The 19,385-nt window shown below is 35.6% G+C and overlaps 1 protein-coding gene across 1 annotated transcript; it reads left to right on the top strand.

Annotated features, from left to right (window-relative positions):
- Positions 1 to 9,798: 9,798 nt before the first annotated feature.
- Positions 9,799 to 18,842, top strand: LOC116127536 (pentatricopeptide repeat-containing protein At4g04790, mitochondrial-like). The gene is made up of 15 exons (XM_031413190.1): positions 9,799 to 9,967; positions 12,019 to 12,648; positions 12,795 to 12,974; positions 13,833 to 13,897; positions 15,061 to 15,168; positions 15,386 to 15,499; positions 16,225 to 16,320; positions 16,465 to 16,563; positions 16,655 to 16,774; positions 16,970 to 17,074; positions 17,515 to 17,679; positions 17,753 to 17,880; positions 17,966 to 18,044; positions 18,332 to 18,546; positions 18,653 to 18,842. Exons 1-15 carry the CDS (start codon positions 9,799 to 9,801, stop codon positions 18,840 to 18,842), a joined length of 2,463 nt encoding a protein of 820 aa, XP_031269050.1.
- The last annotated feature ends 543 nt before the right edge of the window (positions 18,843 to 19,385 follow it).

Below are 19,385 nucleotides of genomic sequence, written 5' to 3'. Positions count from 1 at the left end.
TCAAATCTTCGAAGTGAAAGAGCTTTTGATTTAGTACGAAGCGGAGACAACATATGATGTGGGATCCATTGTATCTGCAGAGTTTTGATCATCCAGGAATGATTCTTGTTTCAACTCCACTAATAGGTAAGAACTACTTATCTTGGAGTCGTTAGATGAAAAAATTGCACTAGGAGCCAAAGTGAAGTTAGGATTTATAAATGGAAAACGTAAAATGCCTGATGAAAGTTCTCCAGAATTTGAGCTATGGAGTAGGGTAGATTGCATGGTTACTTCTTGGATTTTGAACTTGATTTCACAAGAGATTGTTGAAGCTTTCCTATATACAACCTCAGCCAAAGATTGGTGGAAGGAATTGGAAAAAAGGTTTGGAGAATGTAATGGACCTTTGTTATATCAAATACAGTGGAAAATTAGTTCAATTAATCAAAGAAATATGCCAGTACTACCATATTACACAAAGCTCAAGAAGTTATGGGATGAGTTGAGATGTTTAATGCCTATACCACGGTGTAGATGTAGAGCAGCTAAATCGGTGGGAGAGATGTTCTTTTAATCATTTGATGCAATTCCTTATGGGATTAAATGATAGTTTTGATCATGTTCAAAATTAGATTTTGGTTAAGGATCCCTTATCCGCCATTAATAAGGCATATTCAATGGTCTTGGGAGTTGAAAAGTGGAAAGAGGTACATGTAGCATTTGTAGATAATCTAGAGAATAGTGCTATGTTTGTGTCTTAATAAATTTTCTTCTTCATAAATATTATGATAGACCCTCACCTGCAAATCAACCAGCAACACCAAACAATCTATCCAATAGTTCACAATCAATCCAATAGTTCACAATCAATGGTCACAACCAGAAAAGAAATAACTCTCTCTATATTGATGTCAAAATAGAACAATACATCCAGAGATAATACATCTAGAGGCCATGTTCTATCAACAACCCAATGAACCAATATCAATTGAAAATAATGCAAATTACAATAAAGAAAATAATAAACGATAAGACTGAACTTCGAGGGTTAGTCACCTCCCTTCCAAACCTTAACCTTCTTTCTGAATATCCTTTTTCTTTTCTTCATCTCCTTTTTATTCCCTACTGACACCTTTTTGCTCCTAACAGAATTTCTCTTTCATCCAATCCTATCAGGCCACCTGTCCTCCCATAACAAATCCTAACCTCCTACATAGCAAATGTTCCCCTACTTCTTACCACCACCCTTCCTACGGTAGACCAACCCCTTTAGTTGCTCATCATTACCCTCCCCAAGGAGAACCACCTTGTCCTCAAGGTGGAAAGAAGGGAATTGATAGTGGATAGTGCCAAAATCCTCCCAAGTGTTTTCATAGGGAGGTAGGCCTTTCCATTGAATCAGCACCTCCCACTGTCCATTTAAAAGCTTTCTTTTCTTAAGGACTACTTCAGGTTCAAGTTGCAAATTGAAATTTTCATTGAGGGCTGCCGGTAGAGGTTGACTATTGGGGATTCGAAAAGTTGCCCTTTTCAATTGTAAAACATGGAAAACATCATGAATACGAGCTGAAGAAGGTAGTGCTAGCCTGTATGCAACTACCCTAATTCTGTCCGTGATCACAAATGGATCGTAAAACCGCGGGCTAAGTTTCTCATTATATCGACGAGCTAGAGATCTTAATTTGTATGGTAAATACACATATTCCTCTATCTCAAATGTAACTTCTCATCGGCGGCGATCAGCATAAGTCCTTATGTGGTTTTGAGCCTTGAGGAGATTTTCCTTTTAACTCCTTAATAATATGGTTGCGTTGCTGAAGTTGCTGGTCAACTTCCTCAACGGAAGAAGTGTGGTTCGCATAGCGCAACACTGTTGGAGGGTCACGGCCATTGAGAGCCTTAAATGGACACATCCCTATGGAGCTATGATAAGTGGTGTTGAACCAAAACTCTGCCCATGGTTGTTGCGGTTGGCTATTGATAAAACATCGCAGGTATGTCTCCAAACAGTGGTTTACCACCTCTGTTTGACCATCCGTCTATGGGTGGTAGGCTAAACTCATGTGCAATTGGGTCCCTAACTGTTTAAATAATTCGCCCCAAAAGTTGCTTATGAAAACCCTATCCCGATCTGAAATAATGGTACGGGGAAACCCATGCAATCGGACCACATCTTTGATAAACAAATCAACTACCACTTTGGTTGTGTATGGATGCTTGAGAGTTACAAAATGACTATATTTTGTAAGACGATCAACCACTACCAAAATTGTATCGAGCCCACTCGCTTTAGGAAGCCCATGATAAAGTCCATAGAGACATCTTCCCACACTTGGTTAGGGATAGGCAATGGCTAAAGCAAATCCACTAGGCTCAATGCTTCATATTTATTTTGTTGGCCAATAGGGCAAGTAGCCACAAACTCCTTGATGTCTTTCTTCATTCCCTCCCAAAACACCACACTCGTGATGCACTCATATGTCCGAAAGAACCTAGAATGGCCCCCGATGGGTGAGGCATGAAACTCTTGTAAGATTTTCTGGATATGAGGTTCAGATTTAGGTAACACTAACCTGTTATGGTACAGCAGATGGCATCCCACCAATCTGAAATGAGAGTGGCTATTTGGGTCGATCAGGAGCTATTGCATGATCCCGCATAACTTGTCATCTTGCTGAATGGCATCTTCTAAACTATCTAGTCCCGAAAAACAACCCATAGAAAGAGAATGATGTTCAACAACGTCAGGCATCCTAGAAAGAGTGTATGTTGCCTTGTTCTGTGGTCCAGGTTTATACTGAATTATAAAATCTAACCCAAACAACTTGATAAACCATTTTTGCTGATTCTCACTTAGCAGTTTCTAATCAGTTAAGAAATGAAGACTGCACTAATCTGTCCAAATAACAAAGCATCTCCCGAAAAGATAATGGCGCCACTTTTGCATAGCCATAACTATAGCCATTAATTCCCGTTCATGGACTGATTTCAGTTTGGAATTTAGAGACAAACCTTTGCTGAGAAAGGCCATAGGTCGCCCCTTTTGCATCAACACCGCCTTTAACCCACTGCCGGAAACATCAGTCTCTATGATAAATTCTTGAGTGAAATTAGGCATGCGAAGAACTGGGACACTTGTCATGAGCCTTTTTAACTCTTCAAAAGCTCCTTAAGTTGCTGTATTCCACATAAATGAGTCCTTCTTTAATGGGGCAGTGAGTAGAAGGGCTATCTTTTCATAATCAGGAACAAAGTGGTGATAGTATCCTGTTAGCCTAAGAAATCCTCTGAGTGCCCTTATGTCTCTTGGTTTCGGCCATTTAGTAATGTTTTCTATCTTTGAGGGATCAACTGCCACACCCTTAGTTGAGACCACATGCCCCAAATATTCTAACTGGGGTTGCCCGAAATGACATTTCTTCTGATTTACCACCAACTGATTTTCTAACAGTACCTGTAAAATAATGCTTAGATGCCTCGCATGTTCGCCTATCTCCCTACTATAAATCAGTATATCGTCGAAGAACACTAACAAAAATTTTCTTAAATAAGGCTTGAAGACGTCATTCATTACTGCTTGAAAGGTGGCTGGTGCATTAGTAAGGCCAAAGGGCATTACCAGAAATTCATAGTGTCCTTTGTGTGTCCGGAAAGTTGTTTTGTGCGTGTCCTCCGGTTTAACTCTGATTTGATGATATACTGATTTCAAATCGAACTTAGAAAACACTGTTGCCCCTTCTAACTTATCAAATAACTCGTCGATAGCTGGGATCAAAAATTTGTCTGGAACTGTCACCTTGTTAACTGCCTGGTAATCCACACAAAATCTCCACCCCCATCCTTCTTCTTCACCAATAAAACAGAGCTTGAGAATGGATTGTTGCTCAGCTTTATGATTCCCGAAACTAGTATTTCCTTGACAATGTGCTCTATTTCATTTTTCTGATAGTAAGGGTACCTATATGGTATGAGGTTTAGTGGTTGAGTTCCTAGAACTAACTGAATGATATATGACCTGTTAGGTGGTAACCTAGGAAGTGGATCAAAAACCAACTAAATTTCTTTAACACCTCCAACAATCGGTCGTTGATATCCCCAGTTTTATCACACTATGTCTGAATCTGCCCAAAGTCTATCAAACACCCTTGCCTTTCACACTGCAACGCCTTAATCATAGCCTTGAGAGACACCATAGTTTTGTTAAGAGATGGATCCCCACAAAGACAAACTGTTTGGTCTCCTAGTTTGAACCTCATGGTTTGCTTCCTCTAATCAATTATTGTCTCGCCTAAAGTCTCAAGCCATGCAATGCCCAAAACCACGTCAACACTGCTCATGTCAAATGGAAAAAAGTTTTGAATAATTGTCACCTCTTGTAGCTCCATACAAACATCTCTACACTCTCCTTCACACTTCATTCTATATCTGTCACCCACTCTGACCCCAAAGGACAGAGTTCTTGCCACTGATATTCCTAACCGTTCTACCACCTTTGAACTAATAAAATTGTGGGAATCCCGACTATCAATCAACACAATCAATTCCTTACCTTGGATTCTTCCCTTAAGCTTCATTGTCTTTGGACCATGAATCCCCACCACTGAACTAAGAAAAGTTCAACATTTACTTGCTGTTGCTCCATTCCAGGTTTGACGATTTCTCCACCCCCAATTGGGTCTGTGTCATCTTCCTCTTCATCAATCAAGATGATTTGGAACTACTTCTCAACACATTTGTGCCCAAAAGAGTACTTACCATCGCATCTAAAGCATAGGCCTTTCTTCTTTTTTTCTGATTTCTACATCTGTCATTTGTCGAAATGGGAACTCTCTTCGTTGGAAGTTCTGTTGTTCAAATGGCCGAAAAGATGGCAGTGGTTGGTCGCGAGTGGAGAAGTTGGTTGATGAGCTGTGTATTGAAGACTCCGGTGATCGTCGACTGAAATGGGAAGTGGGATTTGATTTTAGGGATTCAATTGTATTTGGGAATTTTGGGTTATTTTGAAATCGGGTCAGGCTTGGATTATCAAATCGGGTTAAGCTTTTGGATCCATGGTTGTTGGACCCGTATGAAAACCAAGGCCCATTTACACGTGAACTCTTGTTTGCTCCCACTTGGTCTTCTTCTAAAGCCTAACTTCTCTCCTCTATTCTTTGGGCTAAATCTATTATCTAGACTAAAGAATTAGGTTGGGCTAAATGGACTTCAGCTCTAATCTCAACTTTCAGCCCGTTAACAGATGCAGCCTACAGTATTTCCTCCTTCTCCCCTACCAAAAGTGCAACTACGACTTCAAACTGCCGACGAAACTCCACGACTGAAGCAGTCCGTTTCATTGCCATTAAAGACTCATACGTGTTGAACTCTTCTGATCCACTAAACCTCTAGAGTAGTGCAAGATTGAACATGGCCCATGAACTTGTCGGAGTTCCGGATTCAGTCCACTGGAACCAGTTTATAGCTTCACCTTCCATACAGACAGCTGCCGCTGTCACTTTCCCTTCCTCAGATATTTAGTTGAGGTTGAAGTAACGCTCTGCTCTAAAAATCCATCCGTAAGGGTCTTCATCGGAAAATATGAGCATCTCTAATTTTCGTCCACCCATTTCATTGCAACTTTGGCTACTGTTGCCAGACCCACTTGCTCCATTTAGATTTTCTTCTTGTATAGAATGGATATTTTCCGATGAACGCAACTCTGCTCTACCAGCTTCTTCTTCATCCTTTCTTCGTACCCAAGACTGTAACTCAACCAAACACTCTCGGATAGTGCCCATTTCAACTCCTAACTTTGTAACCTCTCTCTCTACATTATCCATTCTAGAATTCATCTTTGTCACCATTACCAGAACCTAGTGCTTTAATACCACTTGATAGACCTTGACTTGCAAATCAACCAACAACACCAAACAATCTATCCAACAATTCACAATCAGTGGTCACAACCAGAAAAGAAATAACTCTCTCTATATTGATATCAAAACAGAACAATACATCCAGCGATAATACATCCCAAGGCCATGTTCTATCAACAACCCAATAAACCAATATCAACTGAAAATAATGCAGAGTATAATAAAGAAAACAATAAACGATAAGACTGAACTTCGAGGGTCAGTCACCTCCCTTCCAAACCTTAACCTTCTTTCTGAATATCCTCTTTCTTTTCTTCATCTCCTTTTTATTCCCCACTGACACCTTTTTGCTCCTAACAGAATTCCTCTTTCATCCAATCTTATCAGGCCACCTGTCCTCCCATAACAAATCCTAACCTCCTACATAGCAAATGTTCCCCTACTTCTTACCACCACCCTTCCTACGGTAGACCAACCCCCTTAGTTGCTCATCACATTACATACTAAAGAAACAAGGAAAGAAAACTAGGAAGTCCTTCAAGCACAAGACATTACAATAAATACTTGGAACCTGTACAATATAACATCCTGTGCAAAGGGCAAACAACACACTAGAGTAAATGTTGCAACCTTAGTTATCGTATAAAATTTTACTTATAACCCCAGAAATTTAGCCTACTACATAACAAATCTATGGAGACAAAACAGAGTGGCAGAGCTACTTCTCATCATACGTAATGAAAAGCAAGGTTACAATTATAACCGGCATAATGCCTTCCACCTTGAATTTTATTTCCAAGAAATGTAGAATCAGAGGCCTAAGTTGAAACATCTTTATATGATTGCATCAACATCTATTGCAGTCCAGCTTTGGGTATACACCTAAGAACAGATCCAAGAAATGTGGAAGTCTAAAAATACTATAAAGCTCAAAGCTTTTTAGGCCTCACAAAAACCCAATTACAAAGTTTAACCAGTTTAGAGAATTATCCTACTGCAAAGATAAGGTGGTCAACTGATTAACCAATGTGTGTCAACAAATTAAACATTTGCATCTTGTGCTAACCAGTGGTGGATCCAGGAATTTCACTCGATGGGGGCAAAAAATAAACGAAAAAAAATTAAAACTAATCATATTCATACTTTTTTTTTTCATTATAATGAGCTTTAACAAAAAGTTACAAAAGACAAATAAATATCTTCAAAAATCACAATTTTTGTAAAAATAAAACAATTTTTCTACAATTGTCCTCGACAAGTTTTCATATTCTGAAAACATTGGATAATTATCTCATCATCAACTGTATCAAATACATCTTTCTCAATATAGGTGACCAAGCAATCATTCATCCATTGATTTCCCATTCGATTGCATAACCAACTTTTCACAAGATTCATTGCAGAAAAAGTCATTTCAACGATCACAATTGCAACTAGTAAAACCAATGCAAGTTTCACAAGCTTATACACTAACAGATACAAAATGTCTTTTTTAAGCTTAATTAAAATCTTAGCCAAATCACCAATTCCTTCTAACTTAGCAAAATTCATCAAAAGAACGCTTTTCAATAACATAAGTCCTTGTATGGTTCTCAAGTACCATCAACTCAAGTGTAGAAAAATCAGTTGGATAAAACTGGGCAAAACGGATCAACTTATGCTTGTCAAAAGCAGAGAATGAAATACTTAGATCTAAACATGTCATACAAAGAAGTAGCTTAGTAATAACCTTAGTGAAACGAGTGTTAAGTTTTTGAAGTTGCATATTTATCACTGTATAAAACAATTCAACTCGATAGTGATGCAAATTTTTCATGTGCTTAACTCTTTGTCGTGGCCGCCTTCGAATTGCAAACATATCATCCATATTCAAAATGACAATATCATGTTTTTGGCAAAATGAAGAAATTTCACTCAACAAAGATTTACATCCTTCATCTCTCAACAATTGTAACCGTTGTTTTGGAGACTTTGACTAGGGCCATAGCATTTACAATGTCTTGATCTTTTCTCTGCAATGTTTGTGACAACTCATTAGTAATTGCCAATATATTTTTCATCATATGCAAGCTAAATGCAAAATCAAAGGAATAGATTACATCTAATAGATTTAGGGGTGAAATCGAATCAAGTCGAGTATTTGGTAAATCCAACTCAACTCGATCTCTATAGTACCGAGTTCGAGTTCAAGCTTGATAGAACCTAAGAAATCAAGTTCAAACTCAAACTCGGTATTTGAAATTGGAAATCGAGTTCGAATTTAAGTGCGTATAATCGAGCTTTTTTCGAGTTTTAGTCGAGTTTTATTCGAGTTTTAATCGAGTTCAAGTTCGAACTCGATTTCAAGCTCATCTAACAGGGGTGGATTTGAAATTCTACAACTTTTAAATTACATATGACCCCTATTACTTTAAAAACTGTCAACTTAACCATCAAGCTTGGAAATACTCGCGAATATATTGAATCGAGTTTTACTCGATTAACTACTCGAGCTCGACTCGACTAATGAGAAGTCGAGTTCAAGCCAACATCAAGTATAGTTTGAGTGGCTCGCGAGTGACTCGACTTGATTTTCACCCCTAAATAGATTACATGCTTCACCCATTTGTTCAGGATTTAAACCATTATGTGCAAACCCAACAACTCTTATTCCTTTCATTTTCACTCCCAATAAAATTTTTAAAAACTAATAGATCCTCTTGCAGAAAAATAAAAATCATAAAGAATATGTAATAAATATATTAGAATAAAAAACGGGGTTTTACAAAAACAAAATCCAAACTTACTGTGGGGGCCAGCTATTCCGTTCTTAAAATCTCAAAAATTTATAAGGATAAAATTTAAATAAATAGAAATAGAAGTAGAAGATCTGAAATTTTTGAAAAATTGAGTGGGGGCTGTGGTCCCCACCCGTCATTCTTTAAATCCGGCCCTGGTGCTGGCAGTGCTGAGTAGTCAGGAAGTCCACATTTTCAGATCAGTTTCGTGTAACAATGAAATAGGTTAGAAAAAAAAAAAAAAAAAAAATTATATACCTATATTGATGACTCCAGGAATTTTCTTAAAAAATAAAAAATAAGAATATCATTTAAGTTTTGTATTCTAAGTTATGTGATATTTACTCGACAACGTTTATATCAGTTGTCCCATAAATAATATATCTCAGCGACACATTTTAAAAGGTTGGTATGGATTTCATTACTCACAAATTATTACAAGGAAAATGATAGAGTTATCGAAAAGTTTACACTGAATTTGTGCACCGAATGATATGGTAAAATCTTGACCGTTGATTAATATTAACTATAATAAATAAACGGTCAGGATTTTGTCACATTATTCGGTGCATAAATTTGGTGCACATCTGTCGATAACTGTAGCATTACTCTTATTATAAATAAATATGCACAAGTTAACTACAAGTACACAGGAAAAAAAAAAAAAAAAATCAGCCAACTAAGAACATCAAACCAAAATAAGAGATGTATGATGTACTAAAAGTTGTGCAATAACTGAATGTATCCTACTGTGGTTCCATAAACTTCTTGTTCCTAGCTCCCAAACATTTTATAAAATTGACAGTATCTCCAACTTAAATATCCCTTAGAACAACTCAACCTCATATGAAGACCTTCAAAACCTGCCAAAGAGTGGATGCAACAACCAGCAAAAGAACAATAATTGTTAATATGATCCACTATCCTAGTCCTTATTTGAAATTCAAACACCCAAAAGAAAGAAAAAAAAAGCTTCCGATGACAAGAAATAAGAAAAGCAAAATACTATCAGGGCAAAAACAAATCCCAGAAGCAAACAAACAACATTATCAGATCGGTTAGCAAAGGAATGCAGGAAAGATTGCTCACGGTTTTGGTCGGATCTGTGAAGAAAGCAGAAGTGGATTATCGCAATAGAGCTGTGTGTTGTTTACCCAAAACTCGAGCCCTAGAGTTCCTGAGCGATGTTGACCTCGCACTTGGCGGAGCAGGCGTCGATCTCTTCGACGCGGTGCGAGGCAGGGTCGGAGAATGGCGTCGAAGCAGACAGCGAGAGAGAAGAAGAAGAAGAGGAGGGTCGCAGAATGGCGTCGAAGCAGACGAGGAGAGAGAAGAAGAAAAGGGTTGAATTCAGTATTTAGGTTAAGGAAAGGCGAGGATCAAACAAGAGGAAGGTTTCTGGAGTCGAGGGAGAGCGATGGGAGAAAAGAAATAGCCCTGACTGGTTTTCTGTTTTTCCAATCCCATTGGATTGAAAACACTTTTGTCTCTTCTTTCACCTCCCTTCTTCAAAACCAAATCTCTCTTCTGCAGTTCTTCTCTCCCATCGCTCTCCTTCCACTCAAAATACCTCCGCTCCCGCTCCTCCGCCACCTCCGCGAAAGTTTCTGAATTCGTCAAAGCTCTTCGCCATCGACATCAACGGCCATAAATGCAAGAACATTTTCGATTCGATCTGAAATTTTAATCTCTGTTGATTTTAGAGAGTTTTTGAAATTTTGGATTTACGAATATTCTTCAACAACAAGCTATCGAACAAGAATGGGAGTTCACGGGCTTTGGGACCTACTGGCTCCCGTTGGCCGCTGCGTTTCCGTCGAAACCCTCGCCGGAAAAAGACTTGCAAATTTTTGTAGTTAGGTTTTGAAAATACCCATGAACCGTTAACTGAAACCGGGAAACCGATTTGGTTATTTTTGAAAACCAAACCGAACCGATTTTTCGAAAACCGGTAATCGGTTCGGTTTTAAGGGTTTTTTTTTTTTTTTTTTTTTTTTAACCCTATTTAGGTTTACCATTATATCTATATATTAAGAGAAAGGAGAGAGAACGCATTGCCGTCCCCAATATTGTATTGCTGCGTACTGTTGAAAATCAAATCTTCTCTATCTTGACTGCAGTACCCTTTTCTACTTCTTCTTCATTGTGTGTTTTGGCGTTATTTTTCATCACAAAAACCCCTTCCCTTTGTCCATAAAAAAATAAGCTTAATCAAAAAAAAAATGCGTTATTATTCGTTATTTTTCGGCCCAAAAACCCCTTCCCTTTGTCCAATTAAACCTAATCGTAACTCCAAGGCCAAAAATTTGAGCTCGCTCCTTGCTTTAGCCGACAAACGCACCACTAAATTTACAACTAAGCCTTCTTCTCTAACAAAATCTACAATTAAGCCTTCTTCTCTAACTTCACGGGCCGCCACCACCACCGAGGGCCGACCCTTGAAGTCATTCGCCTCCTCCGTTTATTCTAAAGCTGCATTGCTCTCCACTTCCGCCGCTAACTTCTCACACGACTCTCCGAAACTCTCAAGTTCTGGTATTTTTTTATATTTACTTTAATCAGATTTTTTTTCTTACTAGACCCAACTTTAAAGAGGTAATTTTAAGTTGATTTTAGCATGTTTGAGGTTATTTTTCTTTTTTCTGAGTATAAGTTTAATTGCTTGGTTGCTGAGACAATTGAAGAATAGGGATGGGAGGCAACTTAATTTTAATATATATATATCTATTATAATTATATATATAATATATATTATATATATATTATATATATATATATATATATATATATAATAATATTATATATATAATCTATATATATATTTCTTTGGTGGTTGGGAACTCAGCAAAGGCTTCCGCAATTTATTAGAATGATTTTTTTTTTTTTTTTTAGTTCTCTAGTAAGCCAAACTTTGAAGCAGTAATTGGCACGTTTATGTTATCTCTTTCGTTGCTGAGAATTTTGAGAGATGAAATGGATGGCAAATAGAATTGTGGGGTTAATGGTTTGTGTTGTTTCGGTTTCTGAGTGGTTGAGCACTCAAAGAAGTTTTTTTTCTTTTCTTTCAGTGAACTCATTTTTCAACCAGCCGGTAATTGGACTGAACTATTATGTTATCATTTGATTATGATCCACCAAAGCTGTATAAAGAGGATATATTTTTTCCATATTGCGTGGTTCGTTGGTGTAATTTATGGTATAATGAATAAGTTGTTGCATTTTTTTCTTCCATTTATTTGATTATTGAAAAATTTGGAGTTAAAAGAAATGAATTGTTTTGATGTTACAAAAATTAACTGAACTCAGAAGTAATTGTGTTAACTCCTTTTTCGTAATTGAATGTGGAGCTTGTTAGTTGTTATTCAAATGTTCTAATTGGTTTCATTTATTCTCTTATTTTGCAGTTGATGCTACACTTAGTTCGCCCAAGTCAGGAGGGACTAATAATGCTAATGCTTTAGAAACTTTATTAGGGGTACCATGGTTTTCTACTGTGTCTAACCATAACATTTTACAACTTCCAAAAGAAGTCTTGCCTGAGAGGAGACAAAAATGGATTTTCAAAAATACGCAGACTCATCGTTCTGAAAAGTTAGCGAACCTGTGTGCAAATAAACTGGGGACTGATGCTACTCTTAATGAATTTGGTAGATTGGGGCGAGAAACTGGTGTGAAAGAGTACAATTCGTTAATAAGGATCTGCATTGAGCGGGCTAAGGATTGTGATCATGAAGATGTTGCACTGGAAAAACACATTTGCAAGGCTTTCCTACTTTTCAATTTTATGAAGGAGCAGGGTTTTCAGCTGGAAGAGGAAACTTATGGTCCACTTCTTATGTATTTAATTGACATGGGTATGATAGAAGAGTTTCATTTTTTCCATAAGGTTATTGAAAGTGGAAATTCTTGTTCGGATCCAAGACTAGGTTACTATGAGATGTTGTTGTGGATCAGAGTCAATAATGAAGAGAAGATTCAGGAACTCTGTAACTGCACTGCAATTGATTATGAGGGAGACTATTTCAACTTGATAGGTACGTGGTTCAATGTCATCTTGACTCTATACTTGTTTCTTGTCAATGAGATTTTTTATTTGATTAGTGTTTTGGTTTACCCTTTTGTTTTAATAATTGCCTACTTTGCATTACTGGCCTTACAAAATTCAACCTTTGCATTGCAGAGAATTACTTGTTAGCACTTTGTGAAAGCAAACGGAATAGTGAATTTTTGCAACTTTTGGAGACTGTGGACATAACAAAGGTTTCCTCACTGGACCATGTGATGAGTATTTTTAAATTCTTGGGGAGGCTAGTGTTGGAATCCTTTGCAGAGAAGTATCTTTTGGCATTAAAAAAATCTGGTATGTACATGGTTTTTTCATTTTCCATTATCTGGAAACTTCTTATTAAGCATTTATAAAAGTCTTATTTACACAACCTCTAGATACGTTTGGGGAATTCATATCTGTGTGCAGATATGATTTTGTTGCTAGTGTAAGTGACAGAGTTTTAGGGCAAAAACTAATTGCTGATCCAAAAGTAGAAGCGGAATAAGAATCAAGTCATTGCTGTTGCTAAGTTAGTATGAATCTAGGCATTAAATCCTGGGCTCTTTTTTACACATTAATGTATTGAATCGGAGAGAGGCATGCCTTGGGTCTTCCTATTTGGGCAAGTCATTGGTGTTAATTTTTCTATGGGGCTATTGTCCATGCCAAAATCTTTACTTTGGTAGGGACTCTTGCTTTCCAAATCAGAATTGAGGAATATAAAATAGGGATAATAGATTATCTATTAAAGTCTTACAATACGATTGGTAGAGAACAAGCCATCCTTTTCATCATCTATTCATATGGAAATACTAGTGACAACCTTGATTTCTTGAGCAAAGAAGTTATTCGTTTATTTGTTTCTTGTACTTTTACAAACATTATTCATATTTAATATCACGATCTTCTAAATTTGTTTCATAATTGTATGTATTCTTTTAACATTATGCAATTATTTAAAGTTTTAATGATATTCTGGATGACTGACTTTGGGTAGTTCATTATGCAATTATTTGGTTGACGCACCTATGCGGTTATCTTTCATATGTATTGTAAACAATTAAGTTCACTTACCTTGTTTGTGGAATCTATAATAGAGAATGATTAAGGTCTGATGGAAGACTAGGAACTTGTTATTAATAAAGCTATCCATGCTTGGCAAAATTGCAGACTATGGAGCAGAGAATGTCTCAAATGTCATCTTTAGCTACATCTTTGGCATTCCAAATTTAGAGGTGAGCAACTTCTCATGAATCCTCCTGGTAATTTTCAAGAGACTATAATCCTATGAGACACCCTTTAAGTTCACATGCAGTTTGCTATTTCATTTTAAAAACTTCATTCTACTTTTACTTAATATAAAACTTAGGAAACTCATAAGTTGATTGGTTTTTTGGAGGGAGGTTAAAGTAAAACCCCTTTGGTGTGCTAAATCAAGTAAACCGTAAGTTCTCAAAAGAAATCATATAGCCACGTTTAATTACAGCTTCACTGGTTGGATTTTTCGTATCTTGTCTTATTAAGAAATTCTAATTTGTTTCAGTTGTGATAGATTCTTCCGAGGAATATATTTTGGTATGACAAACAAGCCATAGTGGAGTTTTTTCATTGAAATCTCTCTCTTTTTTGTGGTTTGAGGGAGGTTACTGTTCCTAAATGCTACATTTCCTGTTGAAATGGCTTGTTTTTTAAGGTGACACTTTGGAAAAAGATAATGTTTCTAGAGTCTCCCTTATCAGTTTAATTTGTACCATTCCTAAGGAGCAAACAATGGAAGAATCCAATTTTTGTCAACTTTGAAGAGCTTGTACTAGTTCACCATCTTTAAGCAATACTATTTTTGTTTGTAACCTCTTTTCTTTGCTTTTTTTTTTTTTTTTTTTTTTTTTTTTTTTTTTTTTTTTTTCATTTTTTTTTTTTTTAAGTTTGGGAAGGTTTTTTTTCTTTGGACATTTATGAGGAAGCCAAAGATTTTTTTTTTTTTTTTCTGAAGTTGATCTATACAATTAGTCAAGTTTTCAGGGTCTCTATCTGTTTATCTATCAGTCATCCATGCAGATCAATACCTGCCCGTCATTTAGCAGTCATCAACTGGGAAATTGTATTTTCGCATACAAGCTGGGTACTTAGGAGTTACATGACAAATTTTTATTGTAGGATATTCATTGCATCTTGTTTGCAGTCAGCATCTTATTTGCAATCAGCATCTTATTTTATGCTGTATGAGTTATGAATTTTTTGCCATCTAAAAGGCTTTAGTTATATATTAACCTTTTTTTTTCTAGTTAATGTAACTTTTTTATTGCTTCTATGCATAAGCAGTATTGCCTTAAAAACTGATCAACTTACATGTGTTTTTCATTGTTGTTTTCTTTACATATATTGTTGTAAATTGAAGGTTGAGGATATTATTTCAAAGTTTAAAGACTTGCATGCCAAGCTGGAGATCAAACCTTCTTCTACCTCCTATGAGAAGCTCATTGCTTATACTTGTGATTTGTACATGGTATGAATCCAATTTCTTTGTAGAAAGAGAAATCTGACTAATTGTTTTTTTGAAAATAGTTTTTTTAGGATTATGGTGTCATGTGGATTATTGAAAAACTATTTTCCGCTCTCATTTTTTAATCTAATTGTGTTATCATACAGTTTTTGAATTCTAATTGCTATTTATTTGGCAGAAAATTACAATGAAACTAATATATTTTTGATTCACTTCGAAGGTGGATTTGGCTCTTGATATAGTTGACGAAATGTCTGAAGCTGGATTGACACCATCCATAGACTCAATAAACTCTATTTTGATTGCTTCTGAGAAATACTTTTCGTATGCTTTGGTATATAGGTTTGACTCTGACCATTTTCTTGTTTGTATTTTTGAGTAGTTGTTATAAATACTTATGACTTCGGGTTGTTAGGACTCACCAGTGATAAGAAACTCGATTTTAATTGTTGACAATGATTTCAAGAGTCTGTATTTGTCATGTATGACGATGATGAACTAATAAAAATGTCATACCAGACAATTTCTTTTGTGAATTTCTGGGTATATTAAAAAAAAAAATTTTTTTTGGTCTTCTTTGATATGTGAAATTTTAAATATTCATTTCAAACATATGAGCAATTAATTTTTATATAGCCTTTTATAAAAAGTAAATAAATAAATAAGCAAAGGAAGTTAGAATGAAAGTGAATCCACCACGTTTGAAATCAAGTAATACTGAACTTTAGTTCACTAGAATGGTCATGACTTTTGATGGTTAGCTTAATTGTCTAATTATTGTCATATTACTGATCTTTGTTGGTGCACCACATTGATCTGAGTTATGGTGTAAGGAGATAAAACTGTAAGAGATGAGTTTAGCAATGATTTGGGGTCCTTGTGATATTAACTAAATTATACTCTTTTGTTACCAAAAAAAGCCTTTTAGTATAAACTAAATAGTATTAGTAAAAAAAAAAAAAAAATATATATGAAGAACCATATATATTCATGCATGGCTAATCCTTGGTGTTGTTTGAATCTATTTCTGTTGCATTTAATTATTTATTCTTATTTCAGGTTCAGCGAGCCTATTTGATAATCTGCTACCATAACTTGAAGCCAAATAGTGAGACCTTCAGGCGCATGATAAGTTTAAGTGTGAAAAAGGAGGATGTAAGTAGCTACGCATCTAGCTTGTGTTGTTTTTTTTTTTTTTTTTTTTTTTTTATATTGTGATATGCTAAACACTTAAGTATCCTATGGTTGAAACTTAAACATTATGCCAGTTTATGTTGAAACTTTATTGTTCCAATATAGTTTGATGGTGCATATGCAATGCTCTGTGATGAAAAGAAAATGAATTTGATGCTAACTGCAGACATGTACAATGCTATAATGGATGGGTATTTTCAAAAGGTGACTTCTTCACTCTCAATATATGCTATTGAATTTATGATGTTTGTCTATTTTTGTGTTTTGACTTGCTATATGGCTAAATACACTGTAGGAAGACATGGCTAGTGCGTTGAAGGTGTTTAAACAAATGGAAAAGGCAAACGTGAAGCCAAATTGTCAAACTTTCAGCTACCTTATAAAAAATTGTAGCAATGAAAAAGATATTGTCAAGGTAGTTTAAGATTCCTGTTTTAACGAAAAGTTCATTTTATCCTTTTGTCTATGAAGAGTAGATTCTATTTTATTGTTATTGATAAACAGTTTTATGATTTCTCCTAACAATTTTTTTTTTCTTTTTCCTTTTCATCTGATTGCCAAAGATGGATTTTTCAATAAGTGATGTGATAATTTGGTTTTTTGCTTTTAGTATTATGAAGAAATGACGTGCTCCGGAATTCAAGTTACAAAGCAAGTCTTCATGGCACTTATTACTGCATATGCATCTTGTGGAGAGTTTGAGAAGGCAAAACAGGTATTGGTGCATGTCACATCTTGATTTTGTTTGAATCCATTGAATGCAAAAGTTGTTTCCGATTGTTCATTGGAAATATGAGATTTGTCTGCATGATTTGATTTTATGCTGCTGCATATTGGATAAAAACATCCATGCTTATGGTAGACTTGTCTGCATGATTTGATTTGATGTTGCTACTACTTTTGGATAAACATATATCATATTCTCCATTTTGTTGCATTATTTTGCTTTATACAATTAATCCATGGACTCAGATAGTGCGATATACATCTTCACTTGTGCTTAAATTCATTGCATTGCTTTTCTTGATGTAGTTTAGCTAATAGAAATTTTTTTTTTTTTTTTTTTTTATTTTTTTTTTGGTTTCCCCCCTAAAGGCGTATCTAGATTGAACTGTCAATTTATGATAATCTAATGTATACCATTTTCCATAATAGGTGATCTTAGACAAAGGTATTCCTGTTGAAAGCCTAAATGAAATCAAAGGATCACTTGTTGCAGCTCTTGCATCGAATGGACAAAAGTTTGACGCCCTTGTCATATACGAAGAAATCAAGCAAGCTGGATGGAGATTGAATCCTGAAGATGCCTTTGAACTTCTTGTAAGTTAGAGATATTTTATGTTTTATGTTTTATGTTTTTTCAATGCAATGACAATATCTATTCTTATCTTAGCCTCATCTCCATTCTGAAGAAGAGTTGAGTATATTGATTCAGCTATTGGAGGATGTGAATGATTCACCCTATTGGATGGATGTTTGCGAGTCAGCGATTGCGTGTGCTGTTCGATTGAAGAGATTAAGGTCCTCACACAAAACTCTTTTATTTTTTTGTTGTTTAATCAATTTACTTAGCCAGTTTACTTATGTTGATCCTTTTTCGTTCTAGCTATGCGGTTCCTTTGCTTAAGCAACTCAAGGATAAAATCAAACCTAGCCGTTTTGTTTCAGAAGGCTTTTTGTTTCAGGTTTGCTCCTATTCTTTTTTGTTCCATTTGTAATATAACCTGCTTGCTCTAAATACATATATTGTTGGTCTGCAGAATTATTGTGGTAGGTTGGAAAATATATTATAATAATAGTATATGAGAACTTTTAATACTAGTTCGTTTCCATATTTATCAATGAGTATGCAAATATCATGTGTCTAGTTAGAATATTGTAATATCTAATTTTCATTGTATATTTATAGTATGATTATGAATTAATGTGATGAACTTTGTATTTTATCCTTCCATTTGTTATTACCATGTAGGTATTCTCTGAAATAGCGGAAGAGCCTACCGATTTGCAATTTGGCTTAGACTTTTTGCGGATCATGAAGAATGAACTTGACATCGCTCTATCACCTGAATGTTTCGATTTTCTTCTCAGTATTTGTGTGAAAGAGAAAAATCTGCAAATTGCTCGTTTGATTTGGAAAGAATATAAGACAGCAAATCTACCTTACATTACTTTTAGTTGTTTATGGTAAGATATGCTTGTTCATGTTTTTATGTTTTATGTTTTTTATGAATAATGAGGGTTTTATCTTTCTCCATAACTTATAATTGGATGTTTTTCCAAATTTTTGCAGGATGTATCGAGCCCTTTTGGTTTCAGGTGATCCCTGGGGTGCAAGGAAAATACTTAGTAAAATTCCGAAAGACGATCCCCATATCCGTAGGCTAATTAGGGGTGACCATGAAAATTGGGTAGAATTAGAGGCTTACTGGGGTCCCAGTTTCAGTTTCCTACCTCGAACTGGCCTGCAGGGAGTAGCGTAGGTTCCAGTTCCAAAATCGTCGTTATTATACCCTATTGAGAATCAGGGGTTAAGTGATAGTTCATAAAATTATGTGGGGTATTATGTAATTTTCTATTCACTGTTTACCAAGCAAAATCTTACTGTGCAATACAATTATTAATCTTATTGTTCCTTTTTTTAATTTATATTATTCATGAATATCTGTTGTCTTGGAAAGATTAATTTAGGATTTTAAAGGAGTTAACAACTTTTTCTCACCCAAATCATGGTGAGAGTGCGGTCAACGGTTGATCTTGATAATGTTATTACCCACACCATCACTATTCTCTTTATCAATTATCATCCAGTAAAGCTCCTCAAATCTTGCTTCTATCGACATTGTCAATCGTCGATAACTTAGTGATTAGAGTTTGCATAGGTATTGTTTTGAAACTTGGATTAGATTGGGTGGTCGGATTGGTTGGATTGAGACTTAATAGCCTCTCTGGTCTAGTCTAGGTTTTGTTATTGTTTTAGGGGGTTTTTGTTATATTTTAAACCTTAAGGGACTTCTAATTTTCCA

This window comes from Pistacia vera, unplaced genomic scaffold, assembly GCF_008641045.1.
Source record: "Pistacia vera cultivar Batoury unplaced genomic scaffold, PisVer_v2 Contig192, whole genome shotgun sequence".
Lineage (NCBI taxonomy): Eukaryota > Viridiplantae > Streptophyta > Magnoliopsida > Sapindales > Anacardiaceae > Pistacia > Pistacia vera.
Note: the sequence above shows the minus strand (reverse complement) of the source record. Positions and strands in the feature narration are given on the sequence as shown.